At 46.4% G+C, this 27,048-nt stretch overlaps 1 protein-coding gene across 2 annotated transcripts in view; it reads left to right on the top strand.

Annotated features, from left to right (window-relative positions):
- The window catches only part of SH3PXD2B (SH3 and PX domains 2B), a 101,513-nt gene that overhangs the window by 49,745 nt on the left and 24,720 nt on the right, over positions 1-27,048 (top strand). For both annotated transcript variants that reach the window (XM_058723446.1, XM_058723447.1), the window contains exons 4-7: positions 2,062-2,138; positions 14,626-14,717; positions 18,626-18,651; positions 26,830-26,964. In XM_058723446.1, the coding sequence (XP_058579429.1) occupies positions 2,062-2,138; positions 14,626-14,717; positions 18,626-18,651; positions 26,830-26,964 (330 nt within the window). The remainder of the gene's footprint in view (positions 1-2,061; positions 2,139-14,625; positions 14,718-18,625; positions 18,652-26,829; positions 26,965-27,048) is intronic.

Genomic DNA, 27,048 nt, shown 5'->3' with positions numbered 1-27,048 from the left:
TTTCCTAATAGACATGGTATGTCCGAAGTTTGACTCATGAGCAGAATTAAAACAATCACCATAATAAACAAAGGAGATTCCTTGTTATTAAGGAATATGAGGAAGGTGTATTTTATCTCACTGTGGGTTGTTGTTTTCTTTCTAATTGGTAGACATTAAGCAAAACAAAACAAACACACACAAAAAAAACACCTCACTATGAGGCTGACCATATCTACCTAATATCCTAATTGTGCCCTTTTGCCCAAGAGCAAGTGCTCAGATAATTTTAAATGTTAGATTAGCCACACGGTCTCTTTGGGTGCAAATCTCCCTTACCAGCTTGCATGAAACATCTCAAAGGCAGTACACTGTCTCCCATCATCATTTCCAGTTCTGTCCTATTACGAAAATTACTTTGGACCTTTCCTCCTATTCGGTTCCTGCTCACCCAAGTTCATTCTATGCGGTCTCACCAGAGCAATGTTGGCATGCTGATTGATCTCTCCTTACCCTGCCAGGCTCGTGGCCCAAATTCCTCTCCTTGACCTGCCTCCTCAGGCCAGAAGTAAGTGAAGCTCTCCATAGCTGTCCATACTCTGCTGTCTGAAATGCTATGGCCCCCCTGTGTCTTCCTCTTTGACTTCCCCCTGGAGACCTCTTGACACTCTGATAAGCTTGGCAGACAAGCTTGTCTCCATCCCCCACCTTTTTGGCTCCCCCTTGGTGTCTTATTTCTGATTTTGCTCACCCCCTCCCTGTGTGACAGGTCCAAAAGGGTAAGGCCGAGCTGTCTTAATGGTCAGTGCATGTACTTGACCACCATCTGCCCATGACTCTCCCCTGTGAGACTCACGGGAACTCACCAATTTGCTTAATTTTTTTTAACATTTATGTCTTTTGGGAGAGAGAGAGCATGCGCATCTACACATGAGCGGGGAGGGGCAGAGCCAGAGAATCCCAAGCAGGCTCTGTGCTGTCAGGGCAGAGCCTGAATTGGGCTCCCTCCCACAAACCATGAGATCATGACCTAAGCGGAAATCAAGATTCAGACCCTTAACCGACTGAGCCACCCAGGAGCCCCTCACCAATTTGCTTTAAACAAACCTCACCCATAACATTTTAGCATCTTGGATATTTCCAGACATCCTCAGCGGCATCGTTTATATACTTGTCTTTGCCTGTGACCTGCCCACATGTCACACTAGAAGCTCTGGATATCACCGAGCAAGTCATCAATTGATTCTCAGTTCGTTTTCAGTGAAATAGGAAGGCTTGGAACTCTTCTGTTAGAACTGATTGTAAGGAATTTGTCATCTTGAAGGATTTGTCAATTGAAGGATTTGTCATCTTGGCAAGTGAAATCCCCCTTTATACATTCATCAAACGTGAGTGCCATGTGGTGAGGGCACACAATTGACTAAGGCCCAGTCCATCCCTTCTTGTGCAGAGCTCCATGACTAGTAGGAAAGAAGAAGATGTAAATCAACAATGTGATGTGTGCAGTCAGAAAGAGACATGAACTCTTAGTCCATTTAAAGTGGGTAAAAGTTTCCCACTGGGAGAGTGGCTGACATTGGATGGGGAAGGTTTTCCAGACAGAGCAAAAGACAGAAAATAATGAAGACTGTGGAGTATTTGGGGAATGTAAGACTAGACTAGGTGTACGAGGAAAGAGGAAGAAAGGAGACTGAGCTGTTAGGTTGGACATATCAGAGTGTCCTCTCTACTGCTCACTCCATCTGAGAACCCTGGAGTTGGATCATCAGATCTGACCTACCTTCTTCATCTGGCAGGAGCCCCTTCCTTCCACACGATTGGTCCAGCCTCCCTTATCTCGCCAAAACTTGCCTAGTCGACCCCAGTCACTCAAGCCCTTGCACTTGATCTGTGAACAAGGCTTTGGAGGACCATGCATGGGGTCATCCAGGCCCTGTGGACATCCAACAGGGGATATTAATGGAAGCCGGGAATTTGGGTACCACTCACACCTAACAGAGGCAGCCACATCCAACCCTCCAGGATTGCTGACAGCTTGTCATTGCTCGCCTACAGTGTCATGTGTGCTTTCATTTTCTGCAGGCAAAATTCTCTTCCGAAGAAGCCACATCCGGGATGTTGCTGTCAAACGCCTGATCCCAATTGATGAATACTGTAAGGTCGGTCTAAGAAGTGCCAACACTTGCCCTGTGTCTCATGTCTTTCACTGGGTTGTGTTTTGGTTTTTTTTTTCCTTCTTTTCCCTTTCTGGCTACAAAATAGTCATCTGCAGTTCAAAGAAATGTAAAAACAGAAAAACAACCACCCATGATCCCTCAACTCAGAGGCAACAATTATTAAGGTTCTTATGTTTCCTTTCTATGTTTTCTCTCTACATGCATTTCTTTATGGTTTTGACACTATCCCACATGTGTTATTTTTGTTGCTCTTTCTTTTTCCTTTAATATTGTAATATAAGAATTTCCCCACGCTATAAAAACATTCTCTTGAACCTCCTGTAACTGGTTGCATGGTATTCTACTGTGTGTGAATGTCCCAGAAGTTATTCAGCCAACCCCTGCTGTTGGACAGTGCAGCTGGCTTCCAATCCCCTGAATGTTCTAAACCACGAGGTGCCTGCCTTTTGGTTGTATTTCGTTTGACTGGAGGCTGTGGTTGGGGAAAAAAAGCATATGCTTTTCCTCTGTTTAGTTTCCCTTATCTTTAGTATTTATTTCTCTAGCTTCAAATCACTAGAAGCTCTGATTGGAGAGGGTGGGAAGAGCAAGAAATACTATCACAATGGGGCAGTAAATGCTCTCTCTCCCTAGGATCAGGAACAAAGCAAGTACATTTTTCTTGCCACTTCTGTTCTACATTTTGCCGGGGGATCTAGCCAATGTAAGCAGACAAAAAAAGAAATAATGAAAGGCATATGGGTTGGAAAGGAGGAAGTAAAACTGCCTTCCTTCACAAATGACATGATTCTATTGTAGAAAATCTTAAGGGATCCACAAAAAAAAACTTACTAGAACTAATACAAAAGTTTAGTAAGATCACAGGATACAAGATCAATATCAAAAATCAATCGTATTTCTAAGCACTAAGCATGAACAATCCAAAAATGAAATTAAAGAAATAATTCCATTCTCAATAATATCAAAATAAATAAAATACTTAGAAATAAATTTAATAAAAGAATTACAAGGTTTATACATTGAAACTACAAAACACTTGACAGAAATTAAACCAGCTCAAAATTAACGGAGAGACATTCCATACTCATGGATTGGAAGATTCAATAGTGTTAAAATGGCAGTTGTTACTCAGCCATAAAAAAGAATGAAATCTTGCCTTTGCAACCACATGGAAGGAGCTAGAGAGCATATTGCTAAGTGAAATAAGTCAGTCAGAGAAAGACAAATACCATATGATTTCACTCACATGTGGAATTTAAGAAACAAAACAAATGAACAAAGGGGTAGAGAGAGAGAGAGAGAGAGAGAGGGAGAAATCAAGAAACAGACTCTGAATTATAGAGAACAAACTGGTGGTTACCAGAGGGGTGGGAGGGGGAGGGGATGGGTGAAATTGGTGATGAGGATCAAGGAGGGTACTTATGATGAGCACCGGGTGTTGTATGGAAGTGTTGAGTCACTGTGTAACTAACTGGAATTTAAATTAAAACTTTTTAAAAATCTAGGAGGGCAAATTAGAATTTGAGTGTTAGGATGAATGTCTTAATGAGGACAATATATTGTATATTTGTGTGTGTGTATAATATATACACGTGTATGTGTGTGTGTAGAGAAATTGATATGAAAAAGACGAACAACCATATAGGAAAAATGGATGAAAGACAGGACTAGAAATACAAAGAAAAACAAATCCCAGGGCGCCTGGGTGGCTCAGTTGGTGGGAGTCCAACTCTTGGTTTTAGCTCAGGTCATGATCTCACAGTTAGTGAATTTGAGCCCTGCATCAGGCTCTGTGCAGGGCTTGCTTGGGATTCTCTCTCTCTTCCTCTCTCTCTCTCTGCCCCTTCCCCTCTCACGCTGTCTCTCTCAAACTTCCCAATGACCAACAAAACAAAAGATACTACAAATAAAATAAAATAAAATAAGAAAAGAAAAGAAAAGAAAATGGCAGTTCTCCCCCAGTTGACCTATAGATTGAATATAATCTCTGGCAAAATCCTAGTAAGCTTTTTTAGAGAAATTTACAAGCTGATCCTAAATTGTGTGGAGAAATGCAAGGAACCCAAAATAGCCAAAACAGTTATGAAAAAGAACAAAATTAGAGGCTTCTACTATCCATTTTCAAAACTTCCTACAAAGCTATAGCAATGAAGACAGTGTGGTACTGGCATAAGGATAGGCATGTGGATCAGCGGAACAGAAGTAAGAGGCTAGAAATAAACTTTTGTGAAATTTATAGTCAAATGATTTTCAGCAATGGTGCCAAGAAATTCAGTAGGAAAAGGATAATCTTTTTAACAGTGTGGGATAGTAGGACATCCGTACACCAAATAGAAGAAAAAAATTATGTTGGATCCCTACCTCACACCATTTACAAAAAGCAACTGAAAATGGATCACAGACCTAAACGTAAGAGCTAAAACTATAAAACTTCTAGAAGAAAACATAGGAGAAAATCCTCATGACCGTAGTTTAGGCAGAGAGTTCCTAGCTGTGACACCAAAAGAGAAAAATTGATAAATGGGACTCATTAAACTTCCGAACTCTGTACTTGAAAAAGATCCCATGAAGAAAATGAAAACACACACCACAGATTAGGAGAAAATATTTGTAAATCATATCTCTGACAAGGGACTTGTATTGAGTCTATATGAAGAACTCTTGCAACTCAACAATAAAGATGGCCTGGTTTAAAAATAGGCAAAAGATTTGAATAGAAATTTCACCTAGGAAGCACATAAAACACATAACAAGGTGTTCAGCTTCTTTATTCATTAGGCAATGCAAAATAAAACCATAATGAGATACCCTACGCAGCCCTTGGAATAGCTATAATCAACAAGACAGACAAAACCAAGAGCTGGTAAAGATATGGAGAAATTAGAGCCCTCATTCTGGAGGGGATACATGATGGAAAGCCACTTTGGAAAACAGTTTGGCAGTTTCTTCAAAAAGTGAAATTTACCGTATAACTACTCTTTGATATCTACTCAAGAGAATTGAAAAACTATGTCCACACAAAGACTCGGATGTACATGTTCTAGCAGTACTAATCCATAATAGCCCAAAATTGGAAGCAATCCAAATGTCCATCGTCAGGCGCATGGATAAAGAAAATGTGGAATAATCATACAATCGACCATTATTCGACAGTAAAATGCAGTGAAAGACCAATAAATGCTGCAACTTGGATGAATCTCAAAAACATGATGCTGAAAAAAGCCAGATGCAAAAGACTACATACTGCATGATTCCATCTACATGAAATGTGCAGAAGAGGCGACTTTACGGAGACAGAAAGCAGATCAGTGGTTTCCTAGGCCTGAAGACAGCATAGGCAGACATGGACTGCAAATTAGGTGGGGGAAATTTTTGAGGTGATGGAAAAGTTCTAAAACTGGATTGTGGTCGTGGTTGCACAGTCTATAATTTACTAAATATCATTGAATTGTGCACTTATAATGGGTGGTTCTTATGTACATAAATTATACTTCAATACATCTATAAAAAAATTTAAAGGAGGCAGTGTGGGCATAGATGACCCTTGTCTTGGCAGGAGATGTCATGGAAGGGTAGAAAATCATTCCTGATCACTCCTGTCCTCTCTTTACTGGACATAACCTCGTTTCATCCCTCCAATAACCTTGAGAAGTAGGTTTTACTATTCCCATTGTGTAGATGAGGAAACAGAGGCCCGACAAAGTTCCTTACAATGAGAGTATTACAGAGTTTGATGGTTGAACCCTGGCCTTTTAGGCCTTGGCACTCACATACCACATATGGCCTCTCTTAAGAAAGTAAAAATTCAAGAGATCAAAATATTCAAGCATATATTTCATAGACGTAGATAAACTCAGACTCTTTCTCTCCTAAAGATACCCTTAAAAAAGGATTGGGGAGTGAAGCACAGAGAAGGTCACCCAGGCACAAAGATGCTACTACCGCCTCCCAGCTCTCAGAGGAAAGTTTGGATCATCTGTGCTTTGTGTCTTTTCAAACCTCTGGAGCCTAAAAGTCCTTTGTGCCAGCCTTGCTGGCAAGAACTTTGGACCTCTGGGGTCACCTTGGCCAGCTGGGGATTTCTCAGACCAAATTGTGCTATCCTGCTTCTTCCCCTGCCCACCCACCTCCTCTCCAGAGTCACACTTTCCTCATACCCAGGGGGTCACGAACCTCTAGACATTTGATTTTGAAAAGGAGATTTAATAAAACCCTGAAACGAACAGAGAGCAGCAGCTGCCTGCGTCTGGCTGATGCTTGGAATGGTACGGAGATCATGAATTCACTTGGATTAGCCATAGGGAAGAAGCCGCTTATGTTGTATGAGCCACATGGAAGTTACCACCCCCTGCTATTAATGCATCATAAGAAGCAGAGCAGATATTTTGGGGTTTTGGTTGGCCAAAGTCCCTGGCTTAGCTTCAAGGGAACTGCCCTCCTGGAGGGAGATGAAACTATCTATTCACACAGTCTGCAAAGTCTTTTACAGACTACATAGACTTATTTAGCATTTGGGTATCTGTTATTGACATTGTTGTGAGCTGACTTAAGCCAATTTAATCTATCACTCTTAGCCTTATTTTAGTAGAAATTGGTAGTCTCCAATAGGGAAACCTAGACAAAGGCCGTAGGTATCCCTAGACCTAGTTACCAGCTAGGAAGAAACCTTCTGCTCTGCTAGACCTATTACAAAGTTACAGTTGGCATAAGGAAACAAACCTTTGGAACAAAATAGAGAATCCAGAAACAGACCTGTGTGTATTTGGACATTTTAATACTGGCAAAGGCAGCCTTACAGGTCATTGAGGAAAGGTTGGATTCTTCAGTAAATGGGAATCCTTATGGGGCGCCTGGGTGGCTCAGTCGGTTAGGCAGCTGACTTCAGCTCAGGTCATGATCTTGCGGTCCGTGAGTTCTAGCCCCTCGTCGGGCTCTGTGCTGACAGCTCAGAGCCTGGAGCCTGCTTCATATTCTGTGTCTCCCTCTCTCTGACCCTCCCCTGTACATGCTCTGTCTCTCCCTGTCTCAAAAATAAACATTAAAAAAAAAAAATTTTAATGGGAATCCTTATGAGGAAAACAAACAAAAGATAACTAATCCCTGCCTCACACCACACATGTAATCATTTCCAAGGAAATTAAAGACCTAAATGTAAGAGGCAATACTATAAATGGCTTTATAAGGTAAAAATAGGGGGGGAAACTTCATAATCTCTAGGTATAGAAGGCTTTCTAAAGGCACAAAGTACCAACCATAAAGAGATTGATGTATTTGACTACATTAAATTTAAGAACCTCTGTTCATTGAAGAACACAGTGGAAACATGCCAAATTCTGCCACATATACAAACATTTATTATCATGCACCTCCCTAAACAGCCTCTCAAGTTGTTCTGCAAGCTTACTGGAATGCCAACTGTCTGACACCACTTCACATGAACGTTTCCTCAAGACAAATGGAATAATTATCCCTGTGCCAGGATCAGCTAATCCCACTGGTGATTAGCTGGTGTGACAGTAAAATCCCCTAGAAGAAACAGAACACAGTGGATTCAGAATCCTAGACCCAGTGCACCATTTTGGAGGATGGATGTGTCAGGTTCTTTTTACGCAAGGGTTAGAGTATCTGAGAATATTTCTAGAACATTCTTCATTCCACCAGTAAAGAATTTCATTTCTAACAACTGTTATGCTGATGGATAAAGGCCATAGTGTTGATCAGAGGTGAAGACAACAGAAGCCATGAAGTAGCCTTTTCAGGAGGGAGGGCTTGTGATTAGAGTTTTTTACTTGCTAAAAATGATCATTTCTAGTGAAGATGCTTCAGATTTTCACCATCATTGGAGTGTAGCTTACACACACGTGAGTATGCACAGCCATAATGTAGTGTTTTGTTTTGTTTTGTTTTGTTTTTTAAAGAGAGGGCACAAGGCGGGGGGGGGGAGGGGCAGAGGGAGACAGAAACAGACAGACAGACAGACAGACAGACAGACACAATCCCAAGCAGGCTCCATGCTCATCATGGAGCCTGACACGGGGCTCAATCCCACGACCCTGGGATCATGACCTGAGCCGAAATCAAGAGTCAGACACTCAACCAACTCTTGATTTTGGCTCAGATCATGATCTCACGGTTGGTGGGTTTGAGCCCCGCCCTGGGCTCTGTGCTGACAGCCCTGACCCAGCTTGGGATTCTTTCTCTCTTCTTCTCTCTCTGCCTCTCGTCTGCTCACATGCGTGCATGCTCTCTCCCTCTCTCTCAAAATAAATAAACATTAAAAAACAAGTAAACTGTAGGCATCTAACAGCAGTGCTCACCAGACACCAGCCATTTGAGACCTCTCTTCAAGAGTTTTACTATATGCTACCCCCTGTATTATTATTATTCAAATTAACTCACTTTTTTAACTTCTTAAAAATACACATTTTAGAGGAAATTTTCTAACATGACCATAATATAAAACTGGCATCGTTTGCCATAAAAATAAAAGTAAGAGCAATGAAACGACAGCAACAAAGGATATGTCTTTAAATCTAGCCAGCTGCTGCTGCCTGCCTGCCCGGCAAGTTAGAAAAGCCTTTTCTTCCGGGAATTCCAGAGTTTGGGGTCTTATGTTTCAATCTTTAATCCACGTGGAGTGGATTTTTGTGTGTGGTGTGAGATGAGAGCCCAATGTCATTCTTCTGCGTGTGGATATTGTTCTCCCAGCACCACTCGTTGAAGAGACTGTCACTTCCCTCATTGTATGTTCTTGGCGCTTTTGTCAAAAATCAGTTGCCCATATGTGTGGATATATTTCAGGGCTCTTGGCAATGATTTCATGGATCTGATACCAAAAGCAGAGGCAACAAAAATAAAAATAAACAAGTGGGACTGTATTAAACTAAAAAGCTGCAAAGCAAAGGAAATAATCAACAGAGTGGTAAAAAAAGCAACCTACAGAATGGGAGAAAATATTTGCAAATCAGGTGTCTGTGAAAGGGTCAATCTCCAGAATATATAAAGAACCCATATATCTCAATAGCAAAAAAGCTAATAACCTGATTTTAAAATGGGCTAAGAACTTGAATAGACATTTCTCCAAAGAAGATCTATAAATGACTAACTGTATATATGAAAAACTGCTGAATGTCACTAATCATCAGGGGAATGCAAGTGACAACCACAATGTGATATCACCTCGCATCTGTCAGGATGGCTATTATTAAAAAACAAAAAAACAAGTGTTGGTAAGGATATGGAGAAATTGGAACCCTTGCATACTGTTGGTGGGAATGCAAAATGCATCCACTATGAAAAACAGTATGGAGGTTCCTCAAAAAACTTAAAATAGTACTACCATGTGATCCAGCAATCGCACTTCTTTTGGGTATACATCCAAAGAAATTGAAGTCAGGATCTGGGAGAGATATGATCACTGCCATGTTCATTGCAGCACCATTCATGATAGCCAAGATGTGGAAACAACCTAAATGTGGTATATACGTACCATAGAATACTATTCCACCTTTAAAAAGAAGGATATTCTGAATATGTGGCAATGTGGATGAACCTGTGCTAAAGTGAAATAAGCCAGTCACAAAAAGATAAGATACTACATAATTTCACTTACATGAGGTATCTAAAATAGTCAAACTCATAGACTCACAGAGCGAAATGGTGCTAACCAGGGGCTGGAGGGACGGAAAAATGGGGAGTTACTAACCTACGGGCATAAAGTTTCAGGCAAGCGAGATGAATAAGCTGTAGAGATCTACAGCCGACAATACTGGATTGTACACTTAAAATTTCCTATGAGGGTAGATCTCGTGGGGACTGTTCTTATCACCCTAAAATAAAATTGTTGAAATATAAAGAGAGGGTCACCTGAGTGGCTCAGTCGGTTAAGCATCCAACTCTTGATTTGGGCTCAGGTCATTGACCTCACAGTTCTTGAGTTCGAGCCCACATCAGGCTCCCTGCTGACAGCATGGAGCCTGCTCGGGATTCTCTCTCTCCCCTCACTCAGAATAAGTCAATTTTTAAACATGATCAAAATAAAATGTAAAGAGAAGTGTTCATTCTCTGGGGCACTCTTTTGAAGCTGAGAAAACTCCCTCATTAGCCAAGCCGCTGTTATTTAAGAGTCCTCTTGCTGGCTCCAAAACCACCTCTGGGAACCACCACCCTATTGTACTTGATACAGTACTGAGAGACAAAGGGTTAACTTAATGTTACCAAGGGGCTGGTGTATGATGGAAGTCTTAAAGTCTTGTAGCACAACCTTCCGACATGGATGTTAGTGATTTCCATTTTACAGATGAGCAAACTGAGGCTCAGAGAGGTGATGGGACATGGCTAGAGCCAGAATGAGGAGCTGGGTCTGTCTGACCTTTCCTCGTCACCCTCAGCAAACAACACTTGTTCTTACCTCTCCTCTCCTCCCTGCATTGACCAGCCACGTTTATCCAAAAGGCCCGGACTCTATCCAGGGAAGAACCGAGTTTTCCTGGAACTATGGTTCTTTGTCTTTACTGACCAAACACAAGATGATTCTGGAGTATTGCTCTGCCCCAGGTCATGTTTTTACTGTTAGCCTGTCCTTCCAGAATGGAAGGGGCAAACATCAAAGCGTTCGGGCTGCCTTTTATTAGTAACTTGGCTGTATTTTATGGTTTGGAGGTTTGGCTTTTACTTCCCAGGAATTACTCAAAACCAAAAGAGAACTTGGCATTGTCAGGAAGTTTCCGTGGGCCTCGTTGTCCCTTCCCTCGCTGGTCCTTCTGGAGCCTCTGCTCATTTCAGCAAGGAGCACCCTGGGAAGCCCCTGTAGGCAGAGGCCATGGCCACCTCGGGGCCCCACCCTGCTGTCCCCAAACAGGGCCACGTGGCCACATCCAGGCCATTTCCTCGTGTCATTGATCCAGTGAATACTTTCAACCATCTTTGGCTGAACGATGGTGAATACTTTCTCTCCAGCACTGTCTAGGCATGAAGAAAGGTGCAGGATGAGCAACTATGTACCCCTGCCCTCTGTAGATTTGGGGTAGAGGAGCTGGTGTCAGCCAGTCCTGGGCTCTCAAGTCCTCCCTGCTTCCCCAGAGCTTCCATCTGCCCATCTCTGAAATGGGCCAGCCCTCCCAGGATTACATGGAATGACACAGACAAGCGCGTTTCAGGAGCCATCGAGTGCTGAGCCCCACATAAGGGAATGAATGGTGTTATTGCAGTCGGGGGGGGAGCCGCAAGATTTCTGCCCACTAAGCAGCCACGGTCCAGCATATAATCAGCTCTTTCATTATGTGGTTCTAACTGTAAGAACTGCAGGGTTTCGGAGGAATGAGAGAGCCACAGGGGTCCCCAAGATGGCAGCTCATCCCAGGAAGAATGAATACTCTAAACCAGAAGGAGAAGGCGGTCAGGGACCAGAGGCAGAGGAGGGGAGGGCCCACCCTCTCCCTCTTGGGCTGTCTGCCTCCGGCCTGGAAAAGGTCAGTTCCTGGGGATTTGCTACAGAGCAGAAGCTACTTCAAGGCTAATAAAATCAACGAACCACAAATATCAGACCCCGTATGGTCAACATCTTTCAACCCAGAAGGATAGAGCATGGACGGTAACTGGGGACATCACCCTACTAAAAACATGTCCACCCGCTTCACATGTGTTCTCCCACTTTAGATCCGGGACAGGAGCCTGACTCAAAGGCTGTGCAGGGTCAGCAACCCAAGTGACCATCTTTGGCTGAACGAATAAACAAAATGTGGCATATCCTTCCGGTGGAATGTTACTCAGCCTTGAAAAGGAAGGAAATTCCAGCACATGCTGCCACATGGATGGACCTAGAGGCCATTAGCTAAGTGAAAGCAGCCCGTCACAAAAGGACAAATGTTGTATCATTCCATTTGTATGAGGTACTTAGAGTAGTCAGACTCATACAGACAGAAAGCAGAATGGTTGCCAGGAGCTGGGGAAAGGGGGAATTGTTTAATAGGTACAGGGCTTCAGATTTGCAAAATAGAGTTCTGGGGATGGGTGTTGGTGATGGTTGCACAACACAGTGGATGTACTTAATGCCACTGAACCATATGCTTAAAAATGGTTAAGATGATGGAGCACCTGGCTGGCTCGGTCAATAGAGCATGCACCTCTTGGTCTCAGAGTCATGAGTTCGAGCCCCATGTCAGGCATGGGGCCTACTTTAAAAAAAAAATGATGAAAATGGCAAATTTTATGTGTCTTTTACCACAATTAAAACTTTTTAGGGGCGCCTGGGTGGCGCAGTCGGTTAAGTGGCCGACTTCAACCAGGTCACGATCTCGCGTCTGTGAGTTCGAGCCCCGCGTCGGGCTCTGTGCTGACAGCTCGGAGCCTGGAGCCTGTTTCCAATTCTGTGTCTCCCTCTCTCTCTGCCCCTCCCCCGTTCATGCTCTGTGTCTCTCTGTCCCAAAAATAAATAAAAAACATTGAAAAAAAAAAAAAAAACTTTTTAAAAACCAGGGGCGCCGGTGGCTCGGTCAGTTAAGCGTCCCAACTCCTGCTCGGGTTATGATCTTGTGGTCTGTGAGTTCCAGCCCCACATCGGGCTCTGTGTTGACGGCTCGGAGCCTGGATCCTGCTTCGGATTCTGTGTCTCCCTCTCTCTCTGCCCCTCCCCCACTCACGCTCTGTCTCTGTCTCTCAAAAATGAATAAAATTTAAAAAAAAATTTTTTTTAACTTTTTAAAAACCAGAAAAATAACTCAGAACACCTCCTGAGACTCCAAGAAGGGTGCCGTTGGAGACCTCCCCTGCATCCGTCTCCCCATTAGTCCATCACAGCCCTGTAGCAGGGTTGGGGGGGGGTCACTTTGCAGGGGATGAATGGGAGGTGAGTTTATGGAGGCTTGTCATGTAGAAAATACAAGACACGATTTTTCCACGCCCAGCTCACACTCAGCATGGTAAGGGGGTACGGGAGTCCTGCCCACTCCAGAGCATGACTGTGGGCTGGCAGAATGGCCTGTGCTATTCAAATCTGTGCATGGGCCCAGGCGCCCTCCCTGCATAGAAGTTTGTAATAAAATGCGTGCACGAAGCTGCGTTACTGCATACAGATCCGCGTCCTCAGGAGCTGCGCCAGAAGGGGCTTAAATAGATTTGTTAAGCTGAGCTGTTTATTCGTTGTGGAGCCATGTCTTAGTTTCAAATCCCTTCGTGATCAGGATGTACCCTATCCTTCTTGTATTGGACACAGAAACCATGCAGTTCTGGGCACAAAGATCATGTCTGTTGAATCAATGAATGGATACCTATTGGTAGGTAAATTAGCACGACACCTAGTCCCATTTATGCTTTCTACCCACTCCTTATCCAATCCGCTGGCACACCTCTGAGGGTCCTTTAACTGATGAGCTGGGATGGCAGATTTCTATGACTCGGGCAATGGGAGATAACCAGATGTTTCAATCCCTCAGTAACCTCGGAACTTCTTTTCTTTAAAACTTTTTTTGGCGGGGGGTGGGGGGGGGGCACCTGGGTGGCTCAGTCAGTTAAGTGTCCGACTTTGGCTCAGGTCATGGTCCATTGGTTTGTGAGTTCGAGCCCCACATCCGGCTCTATGCTGACAGCTCAGAGCCTGGAGCCTGCTTCAGATTCTGTGTTTCCCTCTCTCTGCTCTCCTCTCTTATTCTCTCTCTCTCTCTCTCTCTCTCTCTCTCTCTTTCTCTGTCAGAAATAAACATTAAAAAAAATAAAAAAGTAAAACTTAAAAAAAATTTTTTTTTAATTTATCTACGAGAACGAGTGGGGGAGGGGGGACAGAGGATCCAAAGCGGGCTTTGTGCTGACAGCAGCGAGCCCAATGTGGGGCTCAAACTCATGAACTGTGAGATCATGACCTGAGCCAAAGTCAGATGCTTAATCTACTGGGCCACCCACGTGCCCCATAACTTGGGAACTTCTAACCTCTACCCAAATCCTAAAGCTGCGCCTTCACTTTAACACTGCAGATCTGTGAGTTAAGACATCCATGCGGGCGTGTTGGAAACAAGCTAAGCGTTCACCACTAGGCAGCTTGGTCGGTAAAGGAGGATACGTTTGTGCAGTAGACACCCAATATCCAGTAGAGTTGAAGTTGTGTAAGAATGATGACGTGGAATGAAGTCCATAGTTGAGTGTTTTATCTAAATGTGTGCATGTTATTTGTTCAGATACGCCCATAATGCGCGTGCGCACATGTGTGTGTGTGCATACGGAGTGCGTGTGTGTGCATGCATGTGTGTGTGCGGTCCGCAAACCAGCAGCAGCACCAGAGAAGGTGTCAGACATGCACATTCTCAGGCCCCACCCCACATCTACTGAGTCAGAAAATCTGGGGCTGGTCCCCAGCCATCTGTTTTCACACGCCCCCCCGCCAAGAGATTCTGATCATACCCAAGTTTGAGAACCCCTGGGTCATTGCGTTCCCGACACCCCTTTCCTTCCCTTGGACTCACTTGTGTCTCTTCTCCAGGCCCTGATCCAGCTTCCCCCCTATATCTCTCAGTGTGACGAGGTGCTGCAGTTCTTTGAGACAAGACCTGAGGACCTGAATCCCCCCAAAGAGTAAGTTGGCGTGTGTACAGCTTCCCAGAGTGTGCTCTCACAGCTGTCCCTGCTGCCAGGCCAGCCCCAGGAAGAACGGGAGTATAGCGAAGTAAAGATTTTCTCTTAATTTGAGAGAGAGAGAGAGAGAGAGAGAGAGAACATGCGAGTGGGGCAGAGGGGCAAAAAGAGAGGGAGAGAGAGAATCCCAAGCAGGCTCCGCACTCAGCACAGAGCCTGATGTGGGACTCAATCCCACGACCCTGGGATCATGACCTGAGCCAAAATCAAGAGTCGGACTGAGCCACCCAGACGCCGCTAAAGCAAAGTAAAAATTGAGCTGGATCCCATTGATTGAGCCCTGGTGGGGCCTTGCTCCATGTGGCCCTCCCAGGGAAGGAACCCCCTACAGATCCACACTTAACCACGGAACGCATGGAGCATGCTAGAAACAGGAGGCTACGGGCCCTTGAGGCAGGGCCTGTGCAGGAGATTCATCCCAGTGCCTTGCCCACAAGCGTGAATGTGCTCAGGACCGTGAGGGAGATGGACGGGTGAGTGACGAGACCCACTCAGGGTTACGGGGCCAGGGCCGGGATTTGATCTTGGTCGTCCAGGGTCCAGTGCTATCCAAAATGTTCACCACAGCCCCTACAGCAGACAGACGACGCTTCCTGGCGCCTGTCCGTGCACAGCCGATAGTCCCCACCGCCTGGGGCACGCGGCAAAGAATTTCCCCACCTGCCTTCTAGCTTTCACATACCAGGAGTTGATGGCACCAGATGCCCCGCCAGTGAGACAGTGATATACACATAGTGCTTTTTGACAAGTTTTGTTGTGGGGGAGACCACCATGTGTGTCTGCAGTCGCCATGAGGGGAGGGGAGACCAGCCTACAGGTGCAGGGCCGTCATGGGGTCCTAGGAGCAAGAGACAGCACCTGTCAGGAAGGGCTGAGAAGTGCCAGCCAGGCTCTTTGACCAGAGAGAGAGAGAGAGCACGTGCACACACATACATGCACACCAATAGAACATCCACTAAAAATACAAAACATCGCCTGGACTGTACCAAAGAAACCACAGCTTACCAGCATCCTGCTGGAGGATATGCATCTAGTTCCAAGAGGCTTCCTGGAAAGAAGGAAAAGTTCCCAATTTCTGTTTCCTTTTCCTGCTTGTCCCCTTGAACAAGTGTCTTGACTTCCTTGAGCTTCTGTTTCATCAGCAAGGTGGGCTTGGCTAACCTTGATCGCATCGTGGTTGTGAGGCTTGAACACCACCCTGCCGATAAAGGAGAGTCTGGCACGCAGCAGGTACTTACCTGGTGACGTCTTCCTGTCTTTAAAGCAGGCTTTGAAGGGGAAAGGAAGAGGGAAGGAAGGTAGGAGGGTTGCTGAGGGCCCAGGGGATGGCTCTGGGGCCCCTCAGGCAGTCCCTGGTGGGCCTTGGTTGTTGGCTTAGGGAGGAATGAACAGCAGCAAAGCAGCTGGTCCCTTGGTCAGCCTCCTGAAGCTCGTTCCCGAGTCAGGGCTGAAGGTGGAGACTGGGGGTCGTTCTCAGCAGTCTTGAGGCAGACAGAAGATGGATTCCAAATGGTGCTGTTAAAGGAAGGTTTTGCTGCCGTGCACGGGAAAACTTGGGACCGTGCCAAGCATGTCACACAGAGAGGTAATGTGCCTACATGAGCCCACACATGCTGCTGCTGCTGGAAACCAAGAGCCCCCTCCTGCCCCCAGCCCCCTGCCCCAGCTGCAGCACCCTTGCCCCTGGCCAGGCCAGGGTTCGGGCAGGAGAGTGGGCCCCAGCCAGGTCTCCTGGGTTCTGATGTTGGCTGAGTTGCTTCGCCTCCCTGGGCCTCCGTGTCTCCGTCTGTGAAATGGAGTAACCCTCAAGGATTGTCATGAGGGTTCACTGGGGCAGTCCAGATACAGCACTCTGACCAGCAGTGTCTCCACAGCAAGTGCCAGGAAGCCTGAGCTACATTATTCCTCCATAGCCCTCACCACCACCACCCCCAACCCCCCACGCACGGGTGATGAAGTTTAGCCCCACTGAGGTAGTGCCTGGCCAGGGGACATCACGATCGACCTGCACAGCCCAGCACTGGGGCCCTGCCACTCCTCTCAGCTGCACAGGAGTGTGGCCCCAGGCTCAGGGGATTGTCTAAGCCCCTCACCCCCTTCCAAGATAACAGTGAAAGCATCATTACACGGTGGTTAAAAAGCCAGACTGTAAAATGAGACTAAATTTGGGCATCTGGGTGGCTCAGTCAGTTAAGCATCTGACCTCAGCTCAGATGTTGATAGATGCATATTCATAATGGACAAAAAGCGGAAACAACCCAAATGCCCATCAGCTGATGAACAGATCGGCAAAGTGTGGGTTTACCCACATGAGGGAATAGCATTCAGCCATCAGATGGTATGAAATACTGACACATGGTACAACATGGATGGCCCTTGGAAACATTCCACCCAAAAGAAGGCCATCACAAAAAGCCTCTTGCTGTATGATCCCATTCATATGAAACGTCCAGAATAGACCAGTCTTTAAAGGCAGCAAGCAAATTAGTGTTTGCCAGCTACTCGGAGGGGTGGGGATAGCAAGTGACCATTATAGGTACAGGGCTTCCCTGTGGAATGATGAATATTTTTTTGGCATTAGGGTGATGATTGCACAACCTTACAAAGATGCCAAAAACCAGTGGACTCTACACTTTAAAAGAATGAATTTTATGATGTGTGAATGATAGCTCAATTTTTAAAAATTAGGTAAATCTGGGGTGCCTGGGTGGCTTGGTTGGTTAAGTGCCTGACTTCGGCTCAGGTCGTGATCTCATGGTTAGTGAGTTCAAGCCCCGTGTCAGGCTCTCTGTTCTCAGCGCGGAGCCTGCTTCCGATCCTCTGTCCACCTCTCTCTCGGCCCCTCGCCTGTTTGCTCACGTTCTCTCTCTCTCTCTCAAAAATAAATAAACATAAAACAAAAATTACGTAGGTAGAGCTGGCTTCCGCTTGCTACTTACTAGCTGTGTTGCCTTAGGCAAGTTACCTAACCTCTCTGGGCCTCATTTTCCTCATCTATAAAATAGGCATTAAAAGAGTACTTATTCCCAAGGGCTGTTCTGAGTGTTAAGTGAGTGAACTAAACAGTATCTAGCAGGGTACTGGCATATGGTAATAACATTTGGCTAATGTTATTGCCACCACAACATCTGTCTCAACCCAACCACCCTGTCACCTCCCTTTTCTCTTTATAGCATTGGAAACCTTTTTACTACTGGGATAATTTACTTAAAAAGTATGTGTAAACCCTGATTTGTCATACTGTACTTGTGATGCAGCGATGTGTACACATTCTGATGTGGTTGACAAATACAAGGGTTGACAAATACATTACTCACTGTTCGGTGTGAATTCTAGCCCACGGTAGTGTTCTCTCTGTCACCACGAGGGAGATGTGTTTTCTTCGCTGCTATCGAGACTCCTACCCAGTGTTATAGTGTGTTCCCCTCACCACTTAACTGCCAAGAGCTTTCTGCTTCATGTATATGGCTCAGGGCACCCCCAGGAGGTGGGACAGGGCCTCTGCTGTGCCTGACGAGGTGGGCATCAGGCTCAGTGCAACATGGGGGCCTACTCTTGCTTTTATACTGCATGCCCCCACAGCGGCTCCTCCCCAGGGCCCCCTACTCTACAAATAGAGTGGAGATGCTAGTCCCCAGGGCACCGGAGCACTTATCAGGCAAAAGGAGTAAATGAAAAGGAGTTCTTTCTTCTTTGAAGAGTCTGGGTCCCTGGGGCTGACTTGGCTTTTCTTCATTCACTGGAGATGATGTGGAATGGAGAATCTCTGTTTCCTAATGGAATAACTCGTGTCGCTATGTAACAGTACTGACTTGTTATCCTCTCCCACCCCTTTCTTTCCTGTGCAGGGAGCATGTTGGGAAAAAGAAATCTGGTAAGAATATTTTTCCATTTTCTCCTGTTCATTCAATGGTGAGCATACCCCTACTCTGCACCGATGATTGCCAGTCCCTGGGCACTGCCTGAGGGATACAGCATGGGACTGGGTGGGTGGATGGGTGGATGGATGGGTTGATGCTTGATTGATTGGTTGACACCCCAGCCTGTTTTCCAAAAAAAGTATTGGAGGTTGTTGCATCCTGTGTCAAAAAGTTAGAGTGGATAAGACCTGCTGTCTTTCCTTGAGAATGCCTCAGAGGAATGGGGGAGCCCGATATCTCCTGACCACCTGTAGGGGGTTAAATACCTTTATTCTGCTGTAGACAGAGGAATGTGGTGACTCACAGCTAAGAGCATTCTTCTCAGGTGTTGGAAGGGGTCACAAAAGGAGGAACACTGGGTCTTAAAGAGTGAACGGGAGCGTTCCACAGAGCGAAGGGGCAGTTAGGGCTGCGGGGAGGTGCGCAGGCGGGAGGCACAGGTTTGGGCCCAGCCTCTGGGCTGCTGTTATTGCTGGGCAATAAGAGCCACTCTTTCCACCACCTCTGGCACTCACTCCCTTCTCCCGGGCACCAGTTCCTTTCCTTCCCAGCACCCCTTCCACTCCCTAGAGCAGTGATGGGAAAAGAGAAGGTGGGGATTTAGGTATGCATAGAGGAATGATTGAGTCATCTCAGGCCTGGGGTTGATAACTTTAGACTCACGATAGTCCAACCTTTTCTTCTGCAAACCCAGTATTATCTGCCCCCCCCCACCCCCGTATCTGCAGAGTCCCCTACCCATACCACCACACCTGGAGCCAGCATGGTCCTCAGAGCTTCCAGAATTCCAAGTTCTTTTATGTATCTAGGACTCCAGGAAGTTTGAGGGCATTGATAATGCTGTGGGGAGAGAAGGGCCAAGCAGAGATCCCAGAAGTAAAAAAGGATGCCTGCCTCCTCTCGTGGCCCTCCATTTCCTCATCTGTAAAATGGGGGATAATAATAGTAATCCATCTTGGAGGGTTATTGTAGGATTTATAGTAATATGTATAAAGCACTCAGACCAGTGCCTGGCACATTTTAAGTGATACATGTTTGCTGCCGTCTTTATACTGCTGCCATTAATTCAAAGCACATGGATGTCCCTGTCCAGCATCAGTAGAAATTCCAAATTCAGTAGCCCTGGTCCCTTTACTGCCCCCTGGGTACAGGGCCTGTGGTCAAAGCTGTGCTTGCAAGGGAAAGTAGAGAGGAGCTAGGTCTCTGCCTCAAGGTCTCGTGTCTGGAATGAACGCCCGCCTTTCCCCAGCCAGTCTGTTTAGAGCTGCACTTTGCGTTTAATAAGTACTGGCCAGAGCCATGGCATCCTGTTCAAGCTGTGCGTGGCCCTTGGGCTCTGAGGATAATGATACGTTTCTTAGAAAAGAACAGAGAGGAGAAGAGGAACTCTTGGGCTGATGACAAGAGTTTCTGGCTTTGAGTGTGCAGAGACTTTCCTGGAGGGAACGGCTGAAGGAAGAGAAGAAAGAGACAGCTCTAGTTTGCAAAAACCAAAGTGTCCGGTCGGAACAGGCTTGATGAGGGGACTGGTCTGGAAAAGAGAGAAGAAGCTCTAATTTGTGGTGATGACTATTACATCATTCACCTGCAATGATGGAGGGGTGGATTTATTTATAGTTCAGCTGGATGGAAAATAACATTTTTCTTTTCAGACTAAAGACCCATGCGGAGATGAGCCTTATTTTTTTATCTGACCTTTGAACTCTTCCTCTGTGTTAGAAATGGCCTTCTTGATTGAGTGTGAAAGGGATTTAAGGTCGACAGCCCAAACCCAGAGATTTCTGTGCTGGTACTCTGAATTGGAGAAAGCTCACCTGTCTCCAGAATTTGCCAGCAGACTTTGGCTAATGTGGTCTCAACTTCTGCTCATCTTGCAAGAAAAAAATCCTCCCACCAAAATTTAAGAGGTCATCTGATTATTTAAGGAGCATCTTTCTTCTTGATTTTTCTACCCTTTACTTATTGAAGTATACTCTGATTTACTGGCTCTTCCAGTAAGATTGGCAGTATGGTCAATTTCTGGAAAGAAAATCCCGTGTTATCATTGCTCACTATATTTTGCCATAACAAAAAAACTATTGACTGAGTGGCTTAAACGACAGAAGCTTCTTTCTTTCCAAGTATGGAGCCTGGAAGTCTGAGATCAAGGTGTCGGCATTATCAGGTTCTGGCAAGAGCCCTTTTCCTGGCTTCTAGGCTGCTGCCTTCTCTCTGTGTCCTCCCATGGCCGAGAGAGAGCAAGAGCAAGCCCTCTGGTGTCTCTTCTAGTAAGGGCACTAGCCCCATCCTGGGGGCCCCACCCTCATGACCTCATCGAAACCTAATTACCTCCCAAAGACCCCACCTCCAGATGCCATCCCATGGGAGTTAAAGCTTCAGTATATGAATTTTAGAGGGACAGAATTTAGTCCATGGCAGTTATCTTTAAAATTCAAAACATGGGGCGCCTGGGTGGCTCAGTCGGTTAAGCGTCCGACTTTGGCTCAGGTCATGATCTCGTGGTTCGTGAGTTCGAGCCCTGCGTCGGAGCCTGGAGCCTGTTTCAGATTCTGTGTCTCCCTCTCTCTCTGACCCTCCCCCGTTCATGCTCTGTCTCTCCCTGTCTCAAAAATAAATAAACATAAAAAAAAAATTTAAATAAAATTCAAAACATGTCATGGCACCTGGGTGGCTCAGTCGGTTAAGCATCCACCTTTGGCTCAGGTCATGATCTTGCGGTCCGTGAGTTTGATCCTGACATTGGGCTCTGTGCTGACAGCTCAGAGCCTGGAGCCTGCTTCAGATTCTGTGTCTCCCTCTCTCTCTGCCCCTCCCCTGCTCGCTCTCTCAAAAATAAATAAACATTAAAAAAATTTTTAATAAAATTCAAAACATGTCATCATGAATCAAAACATTCCAACTAGGAAATCCTGTGGTAGATTAGGCACTGTACCTCTTGAGAATATTTTATAGCACTTCCTCAATGTCAAAATCACCCTTCTGCTGTCGAATCTCCTCCTTTATGCTGACCTTTTCCTTCCCTTATTCCTGCTGGACCACAAGAATGACACTGCTTACCTAGGAACACTTTGATTTCAAACTTGTAGCTCCTAGTACTTAGCTACCTGCATCAACTTGAGGTATTGCTATTACTATGCATTATAGAGCTTGGGTGCAATATCACTGTCCACCGGTAGGTGTCCACCTAAAGCCTGAAGCCTAGTGTGGCCTGAAGCCTAGTGTGAGAATTCTGGTAGTCAAACCAATGAGGTTTTCATAGTTGAGTGCTCTGGGTAAAATGAAGGCAAAAGAACTGCTGGAGAGGCAGCCCCGTGCACTTTTTTCTGAACCACTTAATGGCAGGGTACTTCGGTATAAAAGCTGCTGTCATAGAAGAAGAAGAAGGAGATGTAAGACAGAGACGTGGCCCCTGAGCAAGTCTTGGAGGAAGTGCCAGCCCTGAGCCCTGTGCCAGTAACAGATCTGCTCATGGCCAGCCCAGAGTCCTAACCCTTGCTCCCTGACCTCCTCACTTCCTGGATTTGTGTCTTGTTTGCAGTGAGTCCCATGATTTTCTGATTCTGTCACTGCTGTTGGTTCTCCCAAATCCCCTTGGCAGCATGGTTGGGAGAGTTGGTGCAGAAATGAATAGATCACTCCAGTGATCAGATTCCTGAAAACTATATGGTACAGGTGTACCACCATCAGTTGTTAAAACTGGGTGGCAACAATTAACTTTTTGGACAGAGCAACCATACTTAACTGGACCCTGACCTAATCGAAGCTCTATCCCTACTTGTAGGCAAGAAGGAACAGTCTTTGGTTGCCCATAAGATGGACAGGTGCCTTCTGTAACTCTCAACACAGGAGGAGGCCTGGCGCCATGCAAAGCAAAGAGTTTCTAGAAGTTTCCCTTCATCATTTGTCCACAAATATCCGTTGAGTGTCTGTGCTAAGTGGCGAGTGAACAGGACAGACGCAGTTGTTGATTAAATGTTTACTAAGCACCTACTGTGTACCTGACAGTGCTCTAGGCCCCCAGGGAATGCAAAGGTAAATAAGATGTGGGAAGCCTTCTTACAGTCTGGTAGAATGAATAGGTGGATAAAGAAAATGAAATGTCATAGGTATGGCAAAGGAAGACATTTTAATTTCTTTCTGAGGAAGAAAGTCTGCCAAGGGTGAGTTTTAGAATAGTCTTTTTTTTTTTTTTCCTTCAGATGTTCATTGAGCCTAGTAGGTGCCCTTCACATTCTAGGCCAGATGTTGGCAAACTTTTTCTCTGAAGGCTCAGAAAGCAAATATTTTAGGGTTTGCAGGCCACATACAGGTTCTGTTAATAATAATAATTTTTCCTCTTCCTCTCCTTCTCCTTTACAACCCTATAAAAATAGAACAACTTTCCAAATTCCCTTTGCACCAAAGCAGACCACGTGGGCCTGTGAGCCTTTAGGCAGGGAGTCCAACACTAAACAAGAGCCTGCACTCATGGGGCTTATGTTCTAGAGTGGGAAAACAGACAGGAAAACTAATGACTACACAGACTCTGTGTTTTTTTTTTTTTAAACTCTATGGCAAAATAAAATTAGGTGAGGCAGTGCAGGGTGGTCAAGAGAAGGTTCCGTTGATGAGATACCACTTGAGCAGGACGCTGAACCATGCAATTTCCTATGCCACATTGGGGAGAGTGGAAAAGAAATGGTCAGAGAGATCAGGCAGGACCCCATAGGCCACTGGGCTTTTCCTGAGTGAGGCAGAGCCATTGTAGGGTCTTGACCTTTGGGGAACATGATCTTACACATCTTTTGAAAGGATCACTATAGCTGCTGTGTCCAGAGCAAATCGTAGCAGTCAAGTCTGAGGCAAAAGACGAGTTAGGAGGCTAAGAATAGGTGGTTCCCATGTGAATGCAGAGGAGAGGAAAAGGCATCCTGAAAACAGCCTATGATGTTTTCTAGGTACACCTGGGATGAGGGAGCCAAAAGACACAGCCATAAAGGCCAGCAGAGTCCAGATTGTAGAGAACCTGAGGGCATTGGGGAGCCACAGCAGGTGCTGAGCAGGGAGAGGCATGATCAGAGTAGCATTTTTGAAGCAAGCACTCTGCAATATGGAGGACAGACCAGAGGGGCAGGATAGAGACCAGTTATAAGTGTCGTTTCCCCCCTCCCCCCACCCACCACCACCATCCCAAAGAAGCCTCACTCAGTCCCTGGTGCAGAGGATAGGAGTAAAGTCAGGTGACGAAGCACTAAAAAGGTCCACCCGCATCAAACCTGTGGCTCTGTGACAAAGAATCCCGACCTGCCTCCAGGTGGCAGCAGAGAACCCCCAGGCATGAGTACAGCCGCACTGTGACTCCACCAGCCCCCTGACCTCCTGCCTGGAAGACCCTGGGCACCTGAGCAGTGGGCACAAGTTCCAACCTGACTGTGAAGTGGATACTTTTCTCCTGTCTTCTCCAGTTCTTTCTCTCAAGTTAAGGCACAGAGAAACACAGTTGGCCTGGATACAGCCCACCGGAGGGCCAAATCAGAAGAGTAGCTGCATTCCTGGGATTGTGATCCCCAAGGCAGGCTCTATCCTGGGGTAAAAACTCTAGACTCTGGAGTCTCTACCTCTTGCATTCCCTGGGGAAATTGTCCCCAGCTCGCAATGGCCAGGAGCCTCCAGCAAGCCAGAATCTACCTCCATTCACTCACGTGGTAGGATCTTTGTGGGCCCAGTGCCAGGTGGTTCAGGACACCGTCAAGACTTCTGCTGTCCAGAGCTTATTATCTAGTGGGGGCAGCGGGAGGGGCAATAACCAGCTTGCTCGAAGGCGACTGAAAGCCCAGCTGGGCTGGCTGGGGTGGACTGTTGTGCTCAAGGCAATGAGGAAATCAGCCCTGCAGGCCAGCCTCAGGAGAGGTGCTGGAGGAGAGAAGATACCCCTGAGAGACACAAGGAAATAAAACCTGGCCTTACTGGTCCCCGGGGGTGCTCACAGGTGCTCATGGGAACCCACAGGGAAGGAAAGCAAGCGGGCCTCAGACCACACTTCCTTCCCTAGCGTCTTTTCTTTCCCACCTACCCCCACCACACCCCACCACACTGGGAGCCTTTGAGCCAGGTGGACCTGATTCAAGTCTGGCTTTGTCACCATCCAGCTGTGGGACCCGAGGGAAGTCACTTGATATCTCGGGGCCTCTCTTTTCGTGTCTGTAAAACAAGGTAGTAGCCACCTTCCAGGTGGTTGTATTGACATAGTTTATGTATGGTGTGCAGCCATACAGTTTACGTGTGATGTGATGGGCATTCGTGTGGGGCTGCTTCCCTCCAGACCTGCTCCTGAACCTTCGGCCTACATCTCCCTCTCTCTCCTCTGCTCTTTCTCTATTCCCGTGCTTTCTCTACCCAGGGTGGCCCTGGGACCCTCCCACTCCTGTTTCCCTCCATCAACCTCAGCTGGGAAGAGGGACTGGCCTCAGTCACAGAGCCAAGGGGCAGTAACGCTTCACCCTGCTACAATGCCCTATTCTGGCTTCCCACATCAAAAATTCAGAGCGCATGGTACTGACAAAGGGCTTTTGTGCTCTTTCTGGATGCCGGAGGCTGGAGGGCACTGGCGTGCTGGTGAATACTTCACAACCAGCTTTCTGGTCGAAAGCCCTGCTTTGTAGCATTTGCCAATATCCATGGTGTAAATACTCCCACGGTGGCCAATTTCAAGCTACCGGCAAGGCGCCACCCAACAGAGCTGGGAAGAGATGCACAAAACGGGCTCAGTGTGGCCTGGCGCTCACACACCACTCTGTTACCGGGTGTGCTTGGACACAGAGAGGTGGGATTTCCTGGCTATTTCAGTTGTTTATGGAAACAATAGGAGGAAATGCTGTGAATCAGGACTTGCAGAAAACGAAGACCCTGTGGCCAGAAATGTCAGGCTGCCCTCCCACCGCATTCCGTCTGCTGCTCTAAGAAGGCCATTCCCTTCTCTTTGGAGTCTCTGAATGCAGATTTCCCTTTACATCAGCCATAGTCTGCAATATCTTTTCTTTTGTTAGGCAGGTGTGATTTACTGCTTAACCAGGACCACACAACTCCAGAGGGCACCATCCACCGTGTCCTGTGGAAACTGCCTCTCCTGGCGCACCTGTCCACATCCTTCTCTCCCACTGCCACTGCCATGGTCCAAAGCCACCGCCGTCTCCTGCCTGACAGCTGGTCTCCGTCTGGTCTCCTGCTTTCTTTCCGGGCTCCGTGTGGCAGCCAGAATTATCTTTCTAAAGATGTAAATCTGTACTTGCCATTCCTTTCTTCAAGTCCTCTACTGGCTTTCTACTTGAGGGTGAAAAAAATCCAAACTTCTTATCTGCCTGCTCTGGCCCTTGCCTGCCTCTGTGTCTTCATACGGGACCGCTGTCCTCACTCACTGGACTTCAGTCCCCTACCCTCCTCCCAGTTCCTAGAAGGCTCTGGGCCCTTTCCCATCCGAGAGTCTGCCTGCACCGTTCTTTCCCCATCCTCTCATGTCTCCTGTTCATGCCCCTGTCTTAGGGAGGTCTTGTTCACCACCCCATTGAATGTGGCATCCCCTTTCCCAGTCTTGGTCCAGCTTCCTGGTTGTTTCCAGCAATGTAGCTATCAAAAATTAATACTTCTATTATCCTGTATACTTGTCATGATGTATATTTGTTTATGTGCCCCAACTAGGTTAACTTACTTGAGACTGGGAGTCATGTCTGTTTCATTCACTTTAGTACCCCCAGCACCTAATAGAGGGTCTGGAACATCACTGGTGACTTCCTGAATTACGAGATGAGTGATTTTGGATGGGCGGGTGGATGGACGGATAAATGGATGGAAGGAAGGATTGGTATGCATGAATGCACTTTCCCATCAGGCTGTCTGCTTCTTCAAGGCAGGTACCATATCTTGACCAACTCTGAATCCCCAGTGCCTTGCACAGTATCTGCATAGAATAGGTATTTGGTAAGTTTTGGTGGTTGCACGAGCAAATTATGCAGGAATGAATGGATGAGGTGACCCTCAAGGTAAGTCCTATGATAGCTTCTTTCTCTCTTTGGAATGTTCTCCTGACCCACCCTTCTCCCCTGGCTCTCGCTCCTTCACGTGTGGGCAGTGGCTGCATGTGGGTTTTGTATCCACAGGGGGTGACCTGACCTCAGTGGACCCCATGGTCCTGGAGCAGTATGTGGTGGTGGCAGACTACCAGAAGCAGGAGAGCTCGGAGATCAGCCTCAGCGTGGGGCAGGTGGTGGACATCATCGAGAAGAACGAGTCAGGTAGGGGAACTAAACCATCTCCCTCCCCGCCCTACACTGTCCCCGAGCCCCTAGGACAGGAGATGTTTAGAAACACAGAAACAG

Source organism: Neofelis nebulosa, chromosome 1 (genome assembly GCF_028018385.1).
Source record: "Neofelis nebulosa isolate mNeoNeb1 chromosome 1, mNeoNeb1.pri, whole genome shotgun sequence".
Lineage (NCBI taxonomy): Eukaryota > Metazoa > Chordata > Mammalia > Carnivora > Felidae > Neofelis > Neofelis nebulosa.
This window is presented reverse-complemented; position numbering and strand designations above follow the sequence as displayed.